General features: G+C 46.4%; 1 protein-coding gene across 1 annotated transcript in view; it reads right to left on the bottom strand.

Annotated features, from left to right (window-relative positions):
- DNAH8 (dynein axonemal heavy chain 8) overlaps positions 1–17,987 on the bottom strand; it is a 1,926,251-nt gene that overhangs the window by 606,251 nt on the left and 1,302,013 nt on the right. Inside the window, 1 exon segment of the mRNA XM_029592920.1 lies at positions 11,196–11,305. Within this exon segment, the coding sequence (XP_029448780.1) occupies positions 11,196–11,305 (110 nt within the window).

Below are 17,987 nucleotides of genomic sequence, written 5' to 3'. Positions count from 1 at the left end.
TCTAACAAAAAAATCCCTACTACTTAATGACTACCTCCTAGAGGCCAAACCTGACATATGCGCCATAACTGAGACATGGCTCAAACCCACGGACACTGCAATAATAAATCAACTGCCTACGCAGGACTACAACATCTTCTCCCTCCCCAGACTAAAAAAAAGAGGAGGGGGCATCTTACTAGCTACAAAAAAAGGCCTTGGCTTCAAACAACAACATTCAGCTACATCAGAACCCAAGTTAGAAATCGGATTCTTCTCCTCAGATCAACTCCAAATCCTATTAGTTTATGCCCCCCCGGGCTCCTGGAAACTGACACCTCCCCGATCATCGAACTAATTACTACCACCATCAACTTGGACACCCCAGCAATCATCCTGGGAGATTTCAACTTACACGTTGACGAGCCGATTCCTTCACACAGCTGTGAATCCTTACTCACGGCCCTATCCGCCCTAGGATTTAACCAGATAGTCAAAAAACCCACTCACAAAGCAGGCCATACGCTTGATCTAATTTTTGTTAATTCAGGCATAAAACATCCTTCTCCCCCCAAATGTAAGAAGATACCCTGGTCGGATCATTCTCTTATCACTACCAAATTCACCTTAAATCAAATCATCAGGGAGCACGAACCTCAACCCTCCTTCCAATATAGGAAAACATGCACCACTGAAGACCTCAGCATGCAACTAATCCCTCAACTGACCAACATAGATCTCACCAATCCTAATACTGCTATTCGATCATGGAACAAAATTACGGAAAACATAGCTAACAAGCTCTGCCCCACCACAACAAAAAAATCTAACTCAAACCCGCAAAAAAACCAACCTTGGTTCACGGAAGAGCTAAGAAAACTGAAACTTACCCTAAGAAAGAAAGAAAGTAATTGGCGTAAAACCCCCTCCACGAGCACCCATGGCGCCTATAAACAGGCCCTCCACCAGTACAAATCCGCCACTTCTAAGTCCAAAAAGGACTACTACGCAAACAAGATCCATGATCTAGTCTTTGACGCCAAAGCACTTTTCTCCTTTGTCTCAAACCTCACAAAACCCACCACTCCAACCATTCCTTTCACTCAAGCACAATCAAAAGCCGAGGAACTGGCCCAGTACTTCCAGGACAAAATCAGCAAGCTCGTATCGCAGCTACCCATCACTACCTCGCCTTATTCGACCCCCGCACCAAACAATACCAATGCAGCCCCGCAGATGGACCAATTCGAACCCACATCAGCCAAAGAGGTCCAATCTATCCTGAACAAAATGAGACCGTCCTCTCACCCTGCTGACCACATTCCCTCCAAATCCCTCCTGTCCATCCCAGAAATCATATCACAAAAACTAGCAGACATCATCAATTGCTCCTTATCACAAGGCCTCTTCCCAGATGACCTCAAGATGGCAGCAATTAAACTGCTCCTAAAGAAGCCAAGCGCAGATCCCAAAGACCTGAACAGCTTCAGACCAATCGCCAATCTACCATTTATAGCCAAAATAATGGAAAAACTAGTGAACTCGCAAATTTCAGACTACCTCGAAGACAACAAACTCCTCTTCCCCTCACAATACGGATTTCGCAAAGCTGCCAGCACAGAATCCCTCTTGGTATCTCTAACGGACCACCTGATTCTGGGTCTTGACAAAGGTCATTCATTCCTTCTGATCCTGTTGGACCTTTCAGCTGCATTCGACACGGTCAACCACACCAGCCTCATAAAACAACTATCAGCCATTGGAATCACAGGGTCCGCCCTAGCCTGGTTCAAAAGTTTCCTTAACAACAGAGGTTACAAAGTGAAAATACACAATAAGGAATCCACCCGTTTTCATGCCCCCATAGGAGTACCACAGGGATCCTCTTTATCACCTACCTTATTCAATATTTACTTACGCCCACTGTGCCTACTTCTAACGGATCTAAATCTCAAACACCTTATCTATGCAGACGATGTGCAGATAGTAATTCCCATTAAAGAAACACTAGTCAAAACACTGGAATACTGGAATACGTGCCAATCAAAAATCAATGATCTTCTCTCCAGCCTGAACCTCATACTAAACACCTCCAAAACAGAACTTATTCTCATTACTCCTGAAAACAACAATCAACATACCTTCATACCAAACATCCCCCTATCTTCTCAAGTCAGGGACCTAGGAGCCATTATTGACAACAATTTGAACCTAAAAGCTTATATAAACCGGACCACCAAGGACTGCTTCTATAAACTACAAGTATTAAAAAGAATTAAACATCTCTTCCACTTCCAAGATTTCAGAACCATACTTCAAGCAATAATCTTTGCTAAATTAGACTATTGCAACGCCATACTTCTGGGCCTTCCATCTTCATACACCAAACCGCTACAGATGGTTCAGAACACAGCGGCTAGAATCCTCACAAACTCCAAAAGAAGAGACCATATCTCACCCATCTTAAAAAATCTTCATTGGCTCCCCATCCAGGCCAGAATCCTCTACAAATCTATTACAATCATATACAAGTCAATCCACCACCTTTCATCCCTGGACCTTCAATACCCACTCAGCCTTCATACCTCTCAAAGACCAATCAGAGAAGCACACCGAGGATCCCTCCAGGTTCCGAACACAAAATCAACCCGTCACACAACGGCAAGAGACCGGGCACTCTCGACAGCTGGACCCGCACTTTGGAACTCAATTCCTACTAATCTCCGCCTAGAACCTTGCCTTCCAACCTTTCGCAAGAGACTAAAGACTTGGCTTTTTAAACAAGCCTTCCCGGACAGCTCATAACCCCCTCCAGTTCATATAACAATGTCTCTATATAGTACTGTAAATAATTATTAAATTTATTTATACTTCCCTTACAGTTCCTGTTACACCCCACTCTCCCCCTTTCTGCTCATTCCATGTTATTTTCCCCTGTTTTTTGTAACTGCTTCCCCCCCTGCACAAGTTTAGTTATACTGTTCACTGCACCCCTTGTTCTATGTGAACCGGCATGATGTGACTTGCTCATGAATGCCGGTATATAAAAAAGCTAAATAAAAATAAATAAATAACATAGTAATGACTGCAGAAAAAAGACCAAAATAGTCCATCTAGTCTGCCCAGCAAGCTTCCCAAGGTAGTAACTGCTGCTCCGTGAAGGTTAACCCCATGTTTCTCTTAAGGGTAGTAACTGCCACTCCATGCAGGTTATTCCCACGTTTCTGTTAAGGGTAGCAACTGCCGCTCAGGTTACCCCCACATTTCTGTTAAGGGCAGCAACTGCCACTCCGTGCAGGTTACCCCCATGTTTCTCTTAAGGGTAGTAACTGCCACTCCGGGCAGGTTACTCCCACATTTCTGTTAAGGGTAGTAACTGCCACTCCGTGCAGGTTACTCCCACGTTTCTGTTAAGGGTAGTAACTGCTGCTCCATGCAGGTTACCCCCACGTTTCTATTAAGGGCAGTAACTGCCGCTCCGTGCAGGTTACCCCCACGTTTCTGTTAAGGGCAGCAACTGCCGCTCCGTGCAGGTTACCCTCACTTTTCTGTTAAGGGCAGTAACTGCCGCTCTGTGCGGGTTACCTCCATGTTTCTGTTAAGGGCAGCATCTGCCGCTCCATGCAGGTTACCCACACATTTTTGTTAAGGGTAGTAACTGTCGCTCCGTGCAGGTTACCCACACATTTTTGTTACGGGTAGTAACTGCCGCTCCATGCAGGTTACCCCCATGTTTCTGTTAAGGGTAGGTACTGCCACTCTATGCAGGTTACCCCCATGCCTTTTGTTAAGGGCAGTAACTGCCGCTCCGTGCGGGTTACCTCCATGTTTCTGTTAAGGGCAGCAACTGCCGCTCCATGTGGGTTACCTCCATGTTTCTGTTAAGGGCAGCAACTGCCGCTCCATGCGGGTTACCTCCATGTTTCTGTTAAGGGCAGCAACTGCCGCTCCGTGCAGGTTACCCACACATTTTTGTTAAGGATAGTAACTGTCGCTCCGTGCAGGTTACCCACACATTTTTGTTAAGGGTAGTAACTGTCGCTCTGTGCAGGTTACCCACACGTTTTTGTTAAGGGTAGTAACTATTGCTCCGTACATATCCACACATTTTTGTTGAGGGTAGTAACTGCCGCTCCATGCAGGCTATCCCCACTTTCTGTTAAGGACAGTAACTGCCGCTCCGTGCGGGTTACCTCCATGTTTCTGTAAAGGGCAGTAACTGCCGTTCCGTGCAGGTTACCTCCATGTTTCTGTTAAGGGCAGCAACTGCCGCTCCGTGCAGGTTACCCACACATTTTTGTTAAGGATAGTAACTGTCGCTCCGTGCAGGTTACCCACACATTTTTGTTAAGGGTAGTAACTGTCGCTCTGTGCAGGTTAAGCTTTTTTATTTATTCCCATGTGAGAACCAAGTTTTGAATGCAGAAAGATAAATGGAAAAGGATTCTAAGGTGATATGGTTATCAGTGTCATAAGGAACCAAGAATTAAATATCATAAATCTAAACCTGCAAGGAGTTTACAAAGTGATTTCAAATAATATCGCCGAGAATGAGGATCCTTTCAGCACTCCAGTACATAATGAAAGCTATAAATAGGCTAAAGTACCATATTTGATTTTCTAGGTTGTGTTGGTGAGTTCAAAGGTGAACCAGGCAAGAACAGTGTCCCTGATTCTAATTTGGGCAAGGTGAGAGCAAGTGGACGACAAATCAAATAATAATAAAATGAAGTTAGTTCCACTATCAAAACCCCGAAGAATAAAATCAAAATTAGATCTTAACAAAATCTCAGTACTAAATTTTGGCCTAAACCCAAATTGAAAATTGTCTAATAGACCATGGTCATAAGAGCTATAGCATGCCTATGGCCAATATGGCCATGGCTATAGGCCAGGGGTCCCCAAACCTCTCCTGGAGGGCCACCAGCCAGTTGAGTTTTTGGGATATCCTCAATGAATATGCATGAGAGGAAATTTACATGTTATGGAGGCAGTGCATGCAAATTTTCTCTCATGCATATTCATTGAGGTTATCCCAAACACCCGACTGGCTGGTGGCCCTCCAGGACAGGTTTGGGGACCCCTGCACTAAGGAGTATGCAGTGTGGCCAGCGGGGTCCTCAGCAAAGAAAGAGCAGCATGGCCCCGCCGATGGCATCATAAGCGCTGCCTGAGTAAGTTGAAAAGCAGCATGACCCCACTGGCAACACTGCTGATTCTGGCAGTAACAAGCAGTCGCTTATGATACCGTTGATTTCAGCAGGGCCGCGCTGCTTCGGAGAAGGAGGAACGTGCCCTGCCGGAAATAGTCCAATTCTGTGAGATCGAAAATCATTCCCTTGGCCACAGGGGGCTGAAGAAGGAGACTGCTGCTGCCTGCTAAGTCAAGGAAAGTGAGTGAGGGAGAGCATGTGTGCTTGTGTCTGAGAGTGAGAGAGCGAGCATGTGTGCTTGTGAGTGGGAAAGAGAGAGATAGCATGTGAGTTTGTGTGTGGAAAAGTGAGAAAAGTGGTTTATTCAAGTCCATGTTTAAAGACTGTGTGGTAAATAAATGTCTGTTTTGACATTGTCAGTTAAAAATCCATCTTGCACCAGCGAGCCGGTGGTATCCCGTAAGCTGAGAAATAATTCCCTGATGCAGGCGGTACGAGGATCGCCGAAACACCATGGCCTCAGGTTTGCTGTGAAGCAAGTTTCTTTGGGTGTGCTGTGAAGCCAGTGCCTTAGGAGTAATAAAGTGCTGGAGAAGAGGAGCATATAACTGATAACTATAACCAGCAGTCCTTTGCATTTAAGGCACATCTTTTTGAAGGAACTGAGCACAGTAACCAGCAAGTATTCAATTGGAGGTGACAAGGATACATGGACTTTGAATATATGTTTTATTATACTAATGACATTTTCCTTGTGTGAAAAATTGTTAAGATATTCATTATAATTGTGTATTTAAAAAAATTGCTGTGCCTGTTTGGGGGTAGATATGGGCACGTATTTTATTGGGTAGGTATGAATGGGGTAAAGGCATGTATGAATGGGGTAACGTTGTGAATGGGGTATGTTGGTGTGAATGAGAAATTAAGGGATGTTTTTGAATGACTTTATTTGTTGAGAGAGCAATGTGTATTGCTTGTTGGAACCTTTATAGCAGGGGTCCCCAAACCTGTCCTGGAGGGCCACCAGCCAGTCGGGTTTTTGGGATATCCTCAATGAATATGCATGAGAGAAAATTTACATGTTATGGAGGCAGTGCATGCAAATTTTCTCTCATGCATATTCATTGAGGATATCCCAAAAACCCGACTGGCTGGTGGCCCACCAGGACAGGTTTGGGGACCACTGCTTTATAGGATAATATTTGTGGAATAAATAAAAGTTTGCACTTTCTCTAAAAAGGTGATTCATTCTGATAAAAGGTTATTAGTGAGCTGGGTAAAGACAAGTGGGTGGCCTATACAGGGTATTTACATTGAATTTACAACAGACGTTGGGCGGTTTTGCATATTGTTGATGAAAAGTGAGGAAAAGCATGTGTGCATGAGTGTGTGGGAGGATGAGAGAGCATGTGCGCTTTTGTGTGAGAAAGTGAGAGAGAGCTTGCGTGTATGTATGTGGGGGAGTGAGAGAAAGCATGTGTGTGTGTGTGAGAGGGAGCATGTGTGTGCACAACTACTCCAGTTACTCTCTGCCTGCTAATTCATGACAGATTCGGGGCAACTGGAAATCAAATGTTCCAAAGTACATATAACGTGGTCTTTCTTAATGTCCAGTCAGATGAATCCAGAATGGGTGGGCTTTGCACCCCCACTAGCAGATGGAGGTGGAGCAAGCTGACATCACAGTACAACCCTTGTGCTTCTAAAAAAAAAAAACCCAAAACTTTTATATTTTTCTGTTATTTAACCTTTATTCCAATTCTTTACCTTTTCTTTTCGCTTGTTAACAATTTTAATTAGAAATGTTCATTGTATTAGACTATGGAAATTTATTTCCTGCTATTCTGTTTAATGTAAACCGGTATGATTTACATCGGATGTAAGAATGTCGGTATATAAAAATAAATAAATAAATAAATAAATAAATAAATTTACCCCTGCAGCGACCTCAGCTCGCTAGTATTCTCCATCTGCAGCAGATGGTGGATGTGCCTTCCTCATAGGGTATTACTTCAATTTAAAGAAGGAAACTTTATGAAAAATGTATGAAGAAACTTACAGCCCCACTTTCCTGCGGTGATACCAAATGGTCCCTCCCCCAGTTGAGATTTCCTAAGGGGATTACTGTGGTCCCTCCGAGGTGTGCCTTGGCCCGGTAGCTGGTTTTCTGGCGTGGGCTTAGCTGCTTGAGCAGCTGAAAGGCAGCAGGTGCTGGAAGCCGAGCATGGCGGTGATAGCAAATGCTCTCTCCCCCTGCAGCCGGAGACTGTCTCTTTGCTCAGCCAGATAAGGCTCAGCTCTGGTAAGTGTTAAAAAAAACTATAGAGCGAGAGAGAAACAGAGGCTTAGCGAGAGAGTTTTTAGGGCTTCCTCCTCCCTCTGGTCTCCATGCTCTGCACGCTGTTCCGACATTCATCCCGCTCCGTGGGAGGTTGAGGGGCTTGGGCAGCCTGGCGGGTTGAGCAGCCTATCTAGGCTAGGCCCCGCTCTGAGGCTTTTGTTGCACGCTGTGTGGTAGTCCGTAACGGCTTTTTGCGTGCTTTATTAGGCTGCCCTCTTCAGGCTTGTCGGTTTGGCATGTGCATCCCACTGTGCATCCAGTTGTGCGCCTAGTTTCTGAGCGCCTAGTATTGCCTTTTCCTCTAAGTACCTACATTAAATGCCGATTTTGGCCGCACACTTCCTTTGGCACTCATCTGGCCTCGTGTGCTTACTTTTTGTGCGCTTTCCATTGGCCGCTTGACTGAGATGCCTAGGTGTGCGTGCACATAAGTATTTAATGCAAGACTTTTTGGGGCGCCCATTAAGCACCTTGGTGGGTGCGCATTATTATTGGATGTATAATTTTTTGGGCACTTACTTGAGTGCCAGATGGGCGTGCATAAATATTGGGTGCATATCCTTTTGGGTACCTAGTTCAGCGCATTAAAAAAAAAAAAGCAAATATACTAGGCATGTGCATCGTTTTTTTGACAGATGAAAATATCATATGATATTTTCTAATCCATCAAGTGTCGGGGGTCCCCGAAAATGATAGGGAGTGGGAGCACACAGACAAAAAAACCCCAAACCGACCCTGACCCTTTAGATCTAACTATTTACAATCCCCCACCCTCCTGATCCCCCAAAACTTTCCTAAAGTACCTGGTGGTCCAGCAGGGGTCCCGGGAGCGATCTCCCGCTCTCGGGCCGTCGGCTGCCACTAATCAAAATGGCGCCGGTGGCCCTTTGCCCTTACCATGTGACAGCGGCTATCGGTGCCATTGGCCGGCCCCTATCACATGGTAGGAGCAATGGACGGCCGGCGCCATCTTAAAAAATGGGGCACCAATAGCCCCTGTCACATGGTAAGGTCAAAGGGCCACCGGCGCCATTTTGTTTACTGGCAGCCGACGGCCCGAGAGCGGGAGATTGCTCCCGGGACCCCCGCTGGACCACCAGGTACTTTAGGAAAGTTTTGGGGGGGTCGGGAGGGTGGGAATTCTAAATAATTAGATTTAAAGGGTCGGGGTGTTTGGGTTTTTTTGGTTCAAGACAGCTGAAAACAAAAAACGTCCGGACCGCAGGAAATTTCATTTCCTGCGGGTCCACGATCCTGAAACTGGAACTGATTCCGGCACCCGATTCACATCTCTAATATAAACTATAATACAACGGGACGCATGCCTCTGGCCAGCACTCAGCAAGTTGTTGGCCATATTGATGCCCGTGTCTATGATGTCTAAGCACCTTCTCTTTTATGTTCAGGCATCTCAGTTAGGGGTGCCCATTGCGTTGTGCCAGCACTGTTTGGAGTCTCATTGTGAGTTCACAATTCCTGGTTCTTCCCAGCCGGTTGTGGATCTGGGGCAGGATGTCTTAGGTGGTACACCTGATTTTGGATCTCCACTAACTGATTTCTCAGTATGGGAAGATAGCACAATGGCACCGGTAGCCCCTGTGACATAGTAAGGGCAAAGGCTATCGGCGCCATTTTGATTACTGGCAGCCGATGGCCCGAGTGCAGGAGATCGCTCCCGGACCCCCGCTGGGCCACCAGGGGCTTTTGGCAAGTCTTGGGGGACCCTCCTGACCCCCACAAGACTTGCCAAAAATCCAGCGGGGGTCCGGGAGCGACCTCCTGCACTTGGACCGTCAGCTGCCAGTATTCAAAATGGCGCCGATAGCCTTTGCCCTTACTATGTCACAGGGGCTACCGGTGCCATTGGTCAGCCCCTGTCACATGGTAGAAGCACAAGATGGCGCCGGCCATCCAGTGCTCCTACCATGTGACAGGGTCCGGCCAATGGCACGGATACCCTGTCACATGGTAAGGGCAAGGTGCCATCGGCGCCATTTTGATTAGTGGCAGCCGACGGCCCGGGAGCGGGAGATCATTCCAGAGACCCCCACTGGACCACCAGGTACCTGTAAAAAGTTTTTTGGGGGGTCGGGAGGGTGGGGGAAGCTAAAGGATTAGTTTTAAAGGGTCGGGGTGGGTTTAGGGGTTATTTTTGTGTGCCTTTTCCCGCCCTCCCCCAAAACGATAAGAGAAACCCCACGATCAATATCATGGGGTTTTCCTATCGTTTTGGGGGAGCCCCCGATTTCTGACGATTTTGAAAATATCGTCCGATATTTTCAATCGTCCGAAGCCCGATTCACATCCCTATTCCCAGATGCTTCTCAACCTCACCACCTCCTTCAGAAGTTATCTGATCTGTTCCCAGAGGGATTTAACCATCTGCATCTCTCACAACAGATATTGTCCATAGACTGACATGCATTTGTTGGAATGTGCATGCTACCCAGCAAACTGAGATCAGATCCTGGATGGACTTATCCTGTGTAGGATAATCAGCTTCAGCAAATGAATAAATAAGTATCCCAGAGGTGAAGGCAGAGGATGTGTCAGCAGTGGTAACTGGCTTGGTAACATGGCATTCTCCCACCATTACAAGGCTTACGTTGAGATGTTCTTCCTCTTTATTTGCAATCAGTAGTTGTCACTTTATTTCAACCCTGTTTTAAAGACCAAAGGCCTGATGTACTAGAAGGTTTTTCATTTTTATATCAATTTTCAAAGGAATTTGTCTAGGTAACTCAACTGAAAACCTCCCTCCCCTCTGTATGCTGTTTCACATCATGGGTAATTTTGCCTAAGGTGAAAAGGAGCAAAGCCAAAAGTGGGAAGAGGGCAGGGAAGGTAAAGTATGTGCCAAGATGTCATTTTGAAATTCCTGTATGTAGGTACAAAGTTTGTGGGTACTCCACTGATCCCACATTTTTTATAGGAAATTCCTTTGAAAATTAGCTTGCATGTTCATGGGTACTCTAATTTCTCCTCAAGCCACCCTCCCCTCCCCTCCTTCAATGGAGAGTCCTTAGTAGTTAGTTTTTTGGGGAGAACCCTCCATGTTCCCCCCAAAAAATCCGTTCTTCACAACGCCATTGAAAAACGAGCACTATCAATTGCCGGTCCACATCACTGGAACTCTCTCCCGCCAGATCTCCGCCAGGAACTTTGCCATATCACTTTCAGAAAAAAATTAAAAACTTGGCTGTTCGCCCAAGCATACCCCTGAAGAAGCCTCAGGGTCTCCCACACAGTCACACACCCCACGGTTGCGTCCTCTTTCAGCAACTCAAAGGAACTGTTTTTCGGCTAACTGCACTTTCATATAACTTGCCTAATCATATACACCATGTAAATTTGTATATAATTCTTACCATGTAAGCACTTGCTCCTGCTTACATGCCCTGCTCTCCAGTTAGAAATTGTTTATCCTATCCTTTTTTCTAACAGCCTAGTTCCACTTTCCCTGTTATAATGTAACTTTTGCTTTCATTGTTTAACTGGTTCCCCCTAGTTTATTGTAAACCGGTACGATAAGACCTGGTCTTGAGCACCGGTATATTAAAATAATTTAAATAAATAAATAAATAAATAAATAAATAGATAAATAGTTGGAGAAGGAAAGGAGAAGTCAGAGATCAAGCAAAGTCTGTAGTATTGAATTAGCTTTTAATTAGATAGTCCTTATAGTCTTAATCCAATTCATATCTTATATTTCTATGACATACCTTAGTCCATTGCCACAAAATTCTCCCTGCAGCAATTAATTTTGATGTCATTTCACATATCACAGAGTTGAAATTTCTACAGGAATGAAAGTACCCACAACCGATAACTCCTAAAAACAAAATAGCATAAACATAATCAGTATACATACAGTATATGTAGATCTTGAAATCAGCTATTTACATCTCGATATGTTGCCTTTCATTTAATTTAAGTAGGCACTTATATTCTGCTTTTATAAAGGGAATTTTCATTCAAGGCCGATTACAAATAATTGGACATGGTACAGCATAATCTCAATAAAACAAAAATATAAAAACATCAATACCTTATTGTCAAACCAAAAAGCTATACAATAAAATAAAATCCATACCCCCCAGAACAGATCATGACAAACATTAAAGATGTCATAAAAAACACCCAAATACTAATCCCATAGAACATGGTAATCTCAGTAACCAATGCAAAGATGCAAGGGCCTCTAGGAAGTGAACAACTTAATACCAGTTATCACAGCTAGGGTTGCCAACTGGCTCCAGAGTTTCAGGCCAGGTTGATCCAGTCCTAGCTTTCCCTCCTTGAGAGTGGCTGTTGGCACATCATGCTCCTGCAGCAGAGATTTAAAAAACCTTTATTTTTATATATTTTGTTTACTTAGCTTTATAATTTTGATATATTTTAGTTCAGGTTGTGTTGAGGTATCAGTCCTCAGTTCTATTTAGAGTTGATTTCATTTATTTAGACTTTGATTTGATTTGTTTGTTTGAGGGGCAGGCAGTATACTGACTGCAGCCTCTCTTCCCTTCCCCCATTCATTACACACACATATACACTTTTAGGGTGAAGTTTTAGTTAGGCAGGAACAGTTTTTGAGGGCTTTAGTTTTAGGGTGATTTTGTTTTAGGCAGGGTTAGTTTCAAAGCACACTTCCTTTCTTATTTGCTTTATGGTTTTACATCCTGTTGTGCTTTTTCCTTCAGCCTCCCATTGGAGCTGAAAGGAGACTTTTAGTTCAACAGTTTTGTTTGATTTAGTTATTTAATTTCAACCCTTTCCCCAACAAATCCCTTTGTTGACTTTATTTTAGTTTTATAAATGAAAAGAGCAGCAAGCTCTTACCCTTTTTTTAAATCTCAGGCTGATACAGTACAGTGCGCTCCGGCGGAGAGCACTGTTAACCTGCGTTTGGACGCGCGTTTTCGATGCGCTGGCTTTACCCCTTATTCAGTAAGGGGTAATAGCGCATCGAAAACACATGTCCAACCCCCCTGAAACCAATAGCAGCCGCAACATGCAAATGCATGTTGATGGCCCTATTAGTCATTCCCGCGCGATGCAGAAAGCAAAACGTGCAGCCAAGCCGCACATTTTACTTTCAGAAATTAGCATTTACCCAAAGGCTGACGTTAATTTCTCTCTGCACTGGGAAAGTGTACAGAAAAGCAGTAAAAACTGCTTTTCTGTACACCCTCCGACTTAATATCATGGCAATATTAATTCAGAGGTCCCAAAAGTTAAAAATAATCAAAAATTAAAAAAAAGAATTTTTTTAATTGGCCAGCGGTTCGCGAGTTGAAAACCGGACGCTCAATTTTGCCGGCGTCCAGTTTCTGAATCCGTGGCTGTCAGCAGGTTCGAGAACCAACGCCAGCAAAATTGAGCGTCGGCTGTCAAACTTGCTGACAGCCGCCGCTCCTGTCGAAAAAGAGGCGCTAGGGATGCGCTAGTGTCCCTAGCACCTTTTTACCGCGGGCCCTAATTTGAATAATTTTATTTACTGAATCGCACACAGGAGAGTGGCCTGTGTGCGCACCTGGAGAGCGGGCGCTCACCCGCTCTCCCGCAATTTTTACTGTATCGGCCTGTCTGGGAGGGGGAGGGCTCAGCAGGGCCACAAGCTCTGAAGCCCAGCTGAGCTCTAATCAGACGCCTGCTGCAGGCCTTCCGGGAGCAGCCAAGGAGCCTTCTTTTCTAAGTAAGTTTTATTTCCAGTCTTTTTTGTACTTCTTACTCCCCTGTGTACTCTCTTTTTAATTTTGGAGGACAGATTCACTTGTTCGTTTAAAACTTCACTGCCAATTCACTTATGTTTACGTATTTAATTTAAATTTTAAAAATTATTTTAAAAAGTCACTCTTTAAGCAATCTTTCACCTCTCTTTTATTTTCAGTAGAGGCTGCTTCAATCCCAGTCCCCATTGCCTATATCTCAATAGAAAGAACAGTCTGGGCAATGGGGAAGAAACAGCCTCAAGCAGTCCCTAAGAAAGATGGGGGGAAAAAGGTGTCAGCTGGAAGTCAATACCAAAGAGGAACATCTGTGACTTTCTGGCTGGCACCCCAAAAGCTGCAGCAACAACATCAGCTGCAGCTGCACCCCCAGCATCTCCTATTGATGCATCCCCTCAAAATGCAGCATCTAACTCTTGTCCCAGCACTTTTATCTGCTGGGGCAGAGATGCCTTTTTTAGGGAACCCTTTAGTGGCTGGCACTACTACACCAGCCACGGAAAACACCATTCTTGCCTCAGCTCTTTCCACTAGTGAGGTAGCCATTCTGGCCGACACTACCCTTCCTTCCACCTCAGAGGTGGCTGCGTCGCCGATCAGAGAGACAAGCGGTGTCCCTGCTGCTGTGGAAATTAATAAAACACCTCAAGCAGAAGCAGGGTACAATAAAGGCAAAGCTCAGAGCAGTCAAACATAAGAACATAAGAAATTGCCATTCTGGGTCAGACCAAGGGTCCATCAAGCCCAGCATCCTGTTTCCAACAGAGGCCAAATCAGGCCACAAGAACCTGGCAATTACCCAAACACTAAGAAAATCCCATGCTACTGATGCAATTAATAGCAGTGGCTGTTCCCTAAGTAAACTTGATTAATAGCCACAAACATCCTATGCGGTGGTGGTGTCAGATGCAACAGCTGGTGGCTATGCCAAAGGGATGTAGGATGAGCATAACAGCCAGGATCGGGCAATAGAGCCCCATATCCAATACAGTATGTCACCTACCCTTCCACGGACTAACCTGGAGACATGGGGTAAGGTGTCCAACAATGGGAGGGGCAATTATCGAGGACCATGTCATGTCACTGGCCGACATGGTGGGTCCTGCAGCCATTGTGGCAGCTGGCAGGATGTATGGAAAAATATTATTTTCCTCCGTATGCTGGTCACTACACATATGGCAGTTGTAAAGGTCATAGTGGAGGAGGGGTCTTCATAACAGTTGAGCCTCTGGAAGTCCCCGGAACCAAGGTGGTACTATAAAATGTGCCACTATATTCCTGAGGCAGTAATAATGGGTCACCTGCACACCCTGGGGGAGGTTCACTCTCCCATCACTGTGATACCCCTGGGGTGCAGACACAGGACGATACGCCACGTCCTGACCTATAGACTGCAGGTGACCATGAATCTGTCTCAGGGAAGGGAGGAGATAGAGGGCTCTTTTATTATCCCACATGAGGGGGCCCCACACACTATCTACTACAACACAGAAGAGGTGGATTGCTTCCTGTGCTGGGAGGTGGGGCATACCTGCAAAGTATGCCCAAGGCAAAGAAAGCCAATAAGTCTGCTGCTCGTGAGCTGCCCTCCTCTGCTTCCCCCTCATCTGTAGCTGCTACTAACACCTTGGCAGCTGCTAAGTCATCCACCCCAAACTACACCTGTACCTCTGGGGGCCAAGGTCCTAGCATTTCTACCACCTCTGCTAGGACCTGCACAATTGACACCACTCAGGCCTCCCCCTCCACTGCCAAAATTGCAGATGCCCTTCAACCTAACATAACTGCCAGTGCCGAAGAAACCATCTTAGAGGTCCCCAGGAACATCACAGCCAGAACCCCTACTGTGTGTTTTAAATAGGTAGTCAGAACGTCAGGCAACAAACAGAAGTTTGTGTGTTTGTATTTCCCCCAACCCTCCCACCCACCCCTAGCTCATCCTTTAATTTATAGGCAGGTGTCACTTTCACACTTTAAAAAAATAATTTAAAAAAATCAGCCTTTTAAATTAAACTCAGAAATTCCCCACACCTTATCAAGAGTTTGAGAATTCCTTGTAGGTTATGTTGTTGTCGGGAAGTGGATCACTGGATCCTTGGTCCGACCGGCTAATACGATGTCCCGTGTGGTGAGAGACGGTCGGAAGGCAGACTGCAACAGACGAGGCAGGATCTTCACCCTGGAAGCCCGTGACCCCTCCAGAGGAGCTGTGGGGGCCCGGGCCGCTTGGGCTTAGATGGCTTCGCCCTGGAAGCCCGCGATCCCCCCAGGAGGAGCCTGTAGGGATCCGGGCCGCTGGGACTTAGGAGGACGAGTCCGGATAGGCGTAGACTGAAGGAACTGACCGGGATCGAGGCAGGCAGCAGAAGTCGAAGATGATGAGATGGACCAGGATGAGAGCACGAGAGTCAGGCAGGCTGGAACAGGGACAAGCTAGCAGGAACCGGGACCGAGGTACAGGCAGGCAGGATCAGGAACACCAGAACAAGCAGGCAGGATCAGGAATACCGGAACAGGCAGGCAGGATCAGGAACACCGGAACAGGCAGGCAGGATCAGGAACGCAGGAACAGGCAGGCAAGATCAGGAACACCCGAACAAGCAACTCTTAACTCCAGGGAGCTGACCGCGTTGCAAGGAATTGAGTGAGGCTCAGACGCCTGGTTAAATCTCCCTCGGTGTCTGACGTCACTCTAGAGGCGGGTCTGGTTTTTCGCGCCAGAGGCCCTTTAAAAGGGTTCCCTCTGCGCGCACACGCGAGCCCTAGGGGCGGGGTCAGCAGTGTTCGGCGGCATCTCCCTTGTGGGAGCGACGCGCGGTAGGCCCGGATCAGCAGCGTTTGGCGGCATCTCCCACGAGGGAGCGCTGCGCGGTCGGCCAGGGTCCCGTCGGGGTTCGGGGGCCGCGCCAGTCACCGGAGCCGAGGTCAGGTAAGGGCCAGTCGCGGGAAATGCGGCCGGTACTGCAACAGGTTACTACCAGATAAATAGTGAATATACTATCGAGTAAGAAAAGGGAAGTGATTATCCCCTTGTACAGGTCCTTGGTGAGGCCTCACCTGGAGTACTGTGTTCAGTTCTGGAGACCGTATCTACAAAGAGACAGAGACAAGATGGAAGCGGTACAGAGAAGGGCGACCAGAAAGGTGGAGGGTCTTCATCGGATGTCATACGAGGAGAGATTGAAGAATCTGAATATGTACACCCTGGAGGAAAGGAGGAGCAGGGGTGATATGATTCAGACCTTCAGATACTTGAAAAACTTTAACGATCCAAAGACAACGACAAACCTTTTCCGCCAGAAAAAAATCAGCAGAACCAGGGGTCACGAGCTGAGGCTCCAGGGAGGAAGACTAAGAACCAATGTCAGGAAGTATTTCTTCACGGAGAGGGTGGTGGATGCCTGGAATGCCCTTCCGGAGGAAGTGGTGAAGTCCAAAACTGTGAAGGACTTCAAAGGGGCGTGGGATAAACATTGTGGATCCATCAGGTCTAGAGGACGTGCATAAAAGGAGGCAGCAAAACACTGCACAGAGTGGCAGTAGCCACAGAGGCATTCACGGAGCAGGATGCCAGTGGCCAGTGGTTGGTGTTCCACCTTCATGGAACGGAAGGATGGAGGGCTGCCATCTCCAAATTAAATTTAAAAAAAACAAAAAAAACATGGGTGGGTAAGAGTATGTAAAATTAACGGAGAGTTCATAGGCTATAGGTATTACCAGTTATTAGGCTTATTCAATATTTGTTGATAGTTAATGTGGCTTTCAATGCATACTTCACTTTCAATGCATATCCAGCATAGCTCTCTGCTTCAACGGCAAGGGAGAAGAAAAACTGATACTTCACGCATATCCAGCATAGCTCTCTGCTTTAACGGCAGGGGAGAAGAAAAACTAATACTTCACGCATATCCAGCATAGCTCTCTGCTTCAACGGCAGGGGAGAAGAAAAACAACCAATAAGGGCTGAATAACATAGTCTGGGTAAACAAATAAGTATGGGTTGTTGCAGCGGTTACTACCACTAACTAATCAAGCTTGATATTTCACTGGGATGCAGCTCCATCACTGCTCTCTGCATTAATGGTGGGGGTGAAAGGGAAATAGAACCAAGGGTTGCTAAGAGCCAAGAGAAACAGATAATAGAGATGTGAATCGTGTGATCGATCGTCTTAACGATCGATTTTGGCTGGGGGGGGGGGGAGGGAATCAGATCGTCGTGGTTTTGTTTTTTTTAAAATCGTGTAAATCGTAAATCGGGGGAGGGCGGGAAAACCGGCACACTAAAACAACCCTAAAACCCAACCCGACCCTTTAAAATAAATCCCCCACCCTCCCGAACCCCCCCCAAATGTCTTAAATTACCTGGGGTCCAGTGGGGGGGTCCCGGTTTGATCTTCCACTCTCGAGCCATGGGTGCGTTAATAGAAATGGGGCCGGCGCCATTTTGGTTCCTGTCCCCCGACGTCACGAGCGCAGGAGATCGCTCCCGGACCCCCGCTGGACCCCCAGGGACTTTTGGCCAGCTTGGGGGGGCCTCCTGACCCCCACAAGAGTTGCCAAAAGTCCAGCGGGGGTCCGGAAGCAACCTCCTGCACTCGAATAGTATTGCCGTATTGCAAAATGGCGCCGGCCATACGGCCATACGGCCAGCGCCATTTTGCAATACGGCAATATGGCCATACAGCCGGCGCCATTTTGCAATACAAAATCGTAAATGGCGCCGGCCGTATGGCCATATTGCCGTATGGCCATTTTGCAATATGGCAATACTATTCGAGTGCAGGA

Source organism: Rhinatrema bivittatum, chromosome 3, assembly GCF_901001135.1.
Source record: "Rhinatrema bivittatum chromosome 3, aRhiBiv1.1, whole genome shotgun sequence".
NCBI lineage: Eukaryota > Metazoa > Chordata > Amphibia > Gymnophiona > Rhinatrematidae > Rhinatrema > Rhinatrema bivittatum.
Note: the sequence above shows the minus strand (reverse complement) of the source record. Positions and strands in the feature narration are given on the sequence as shown.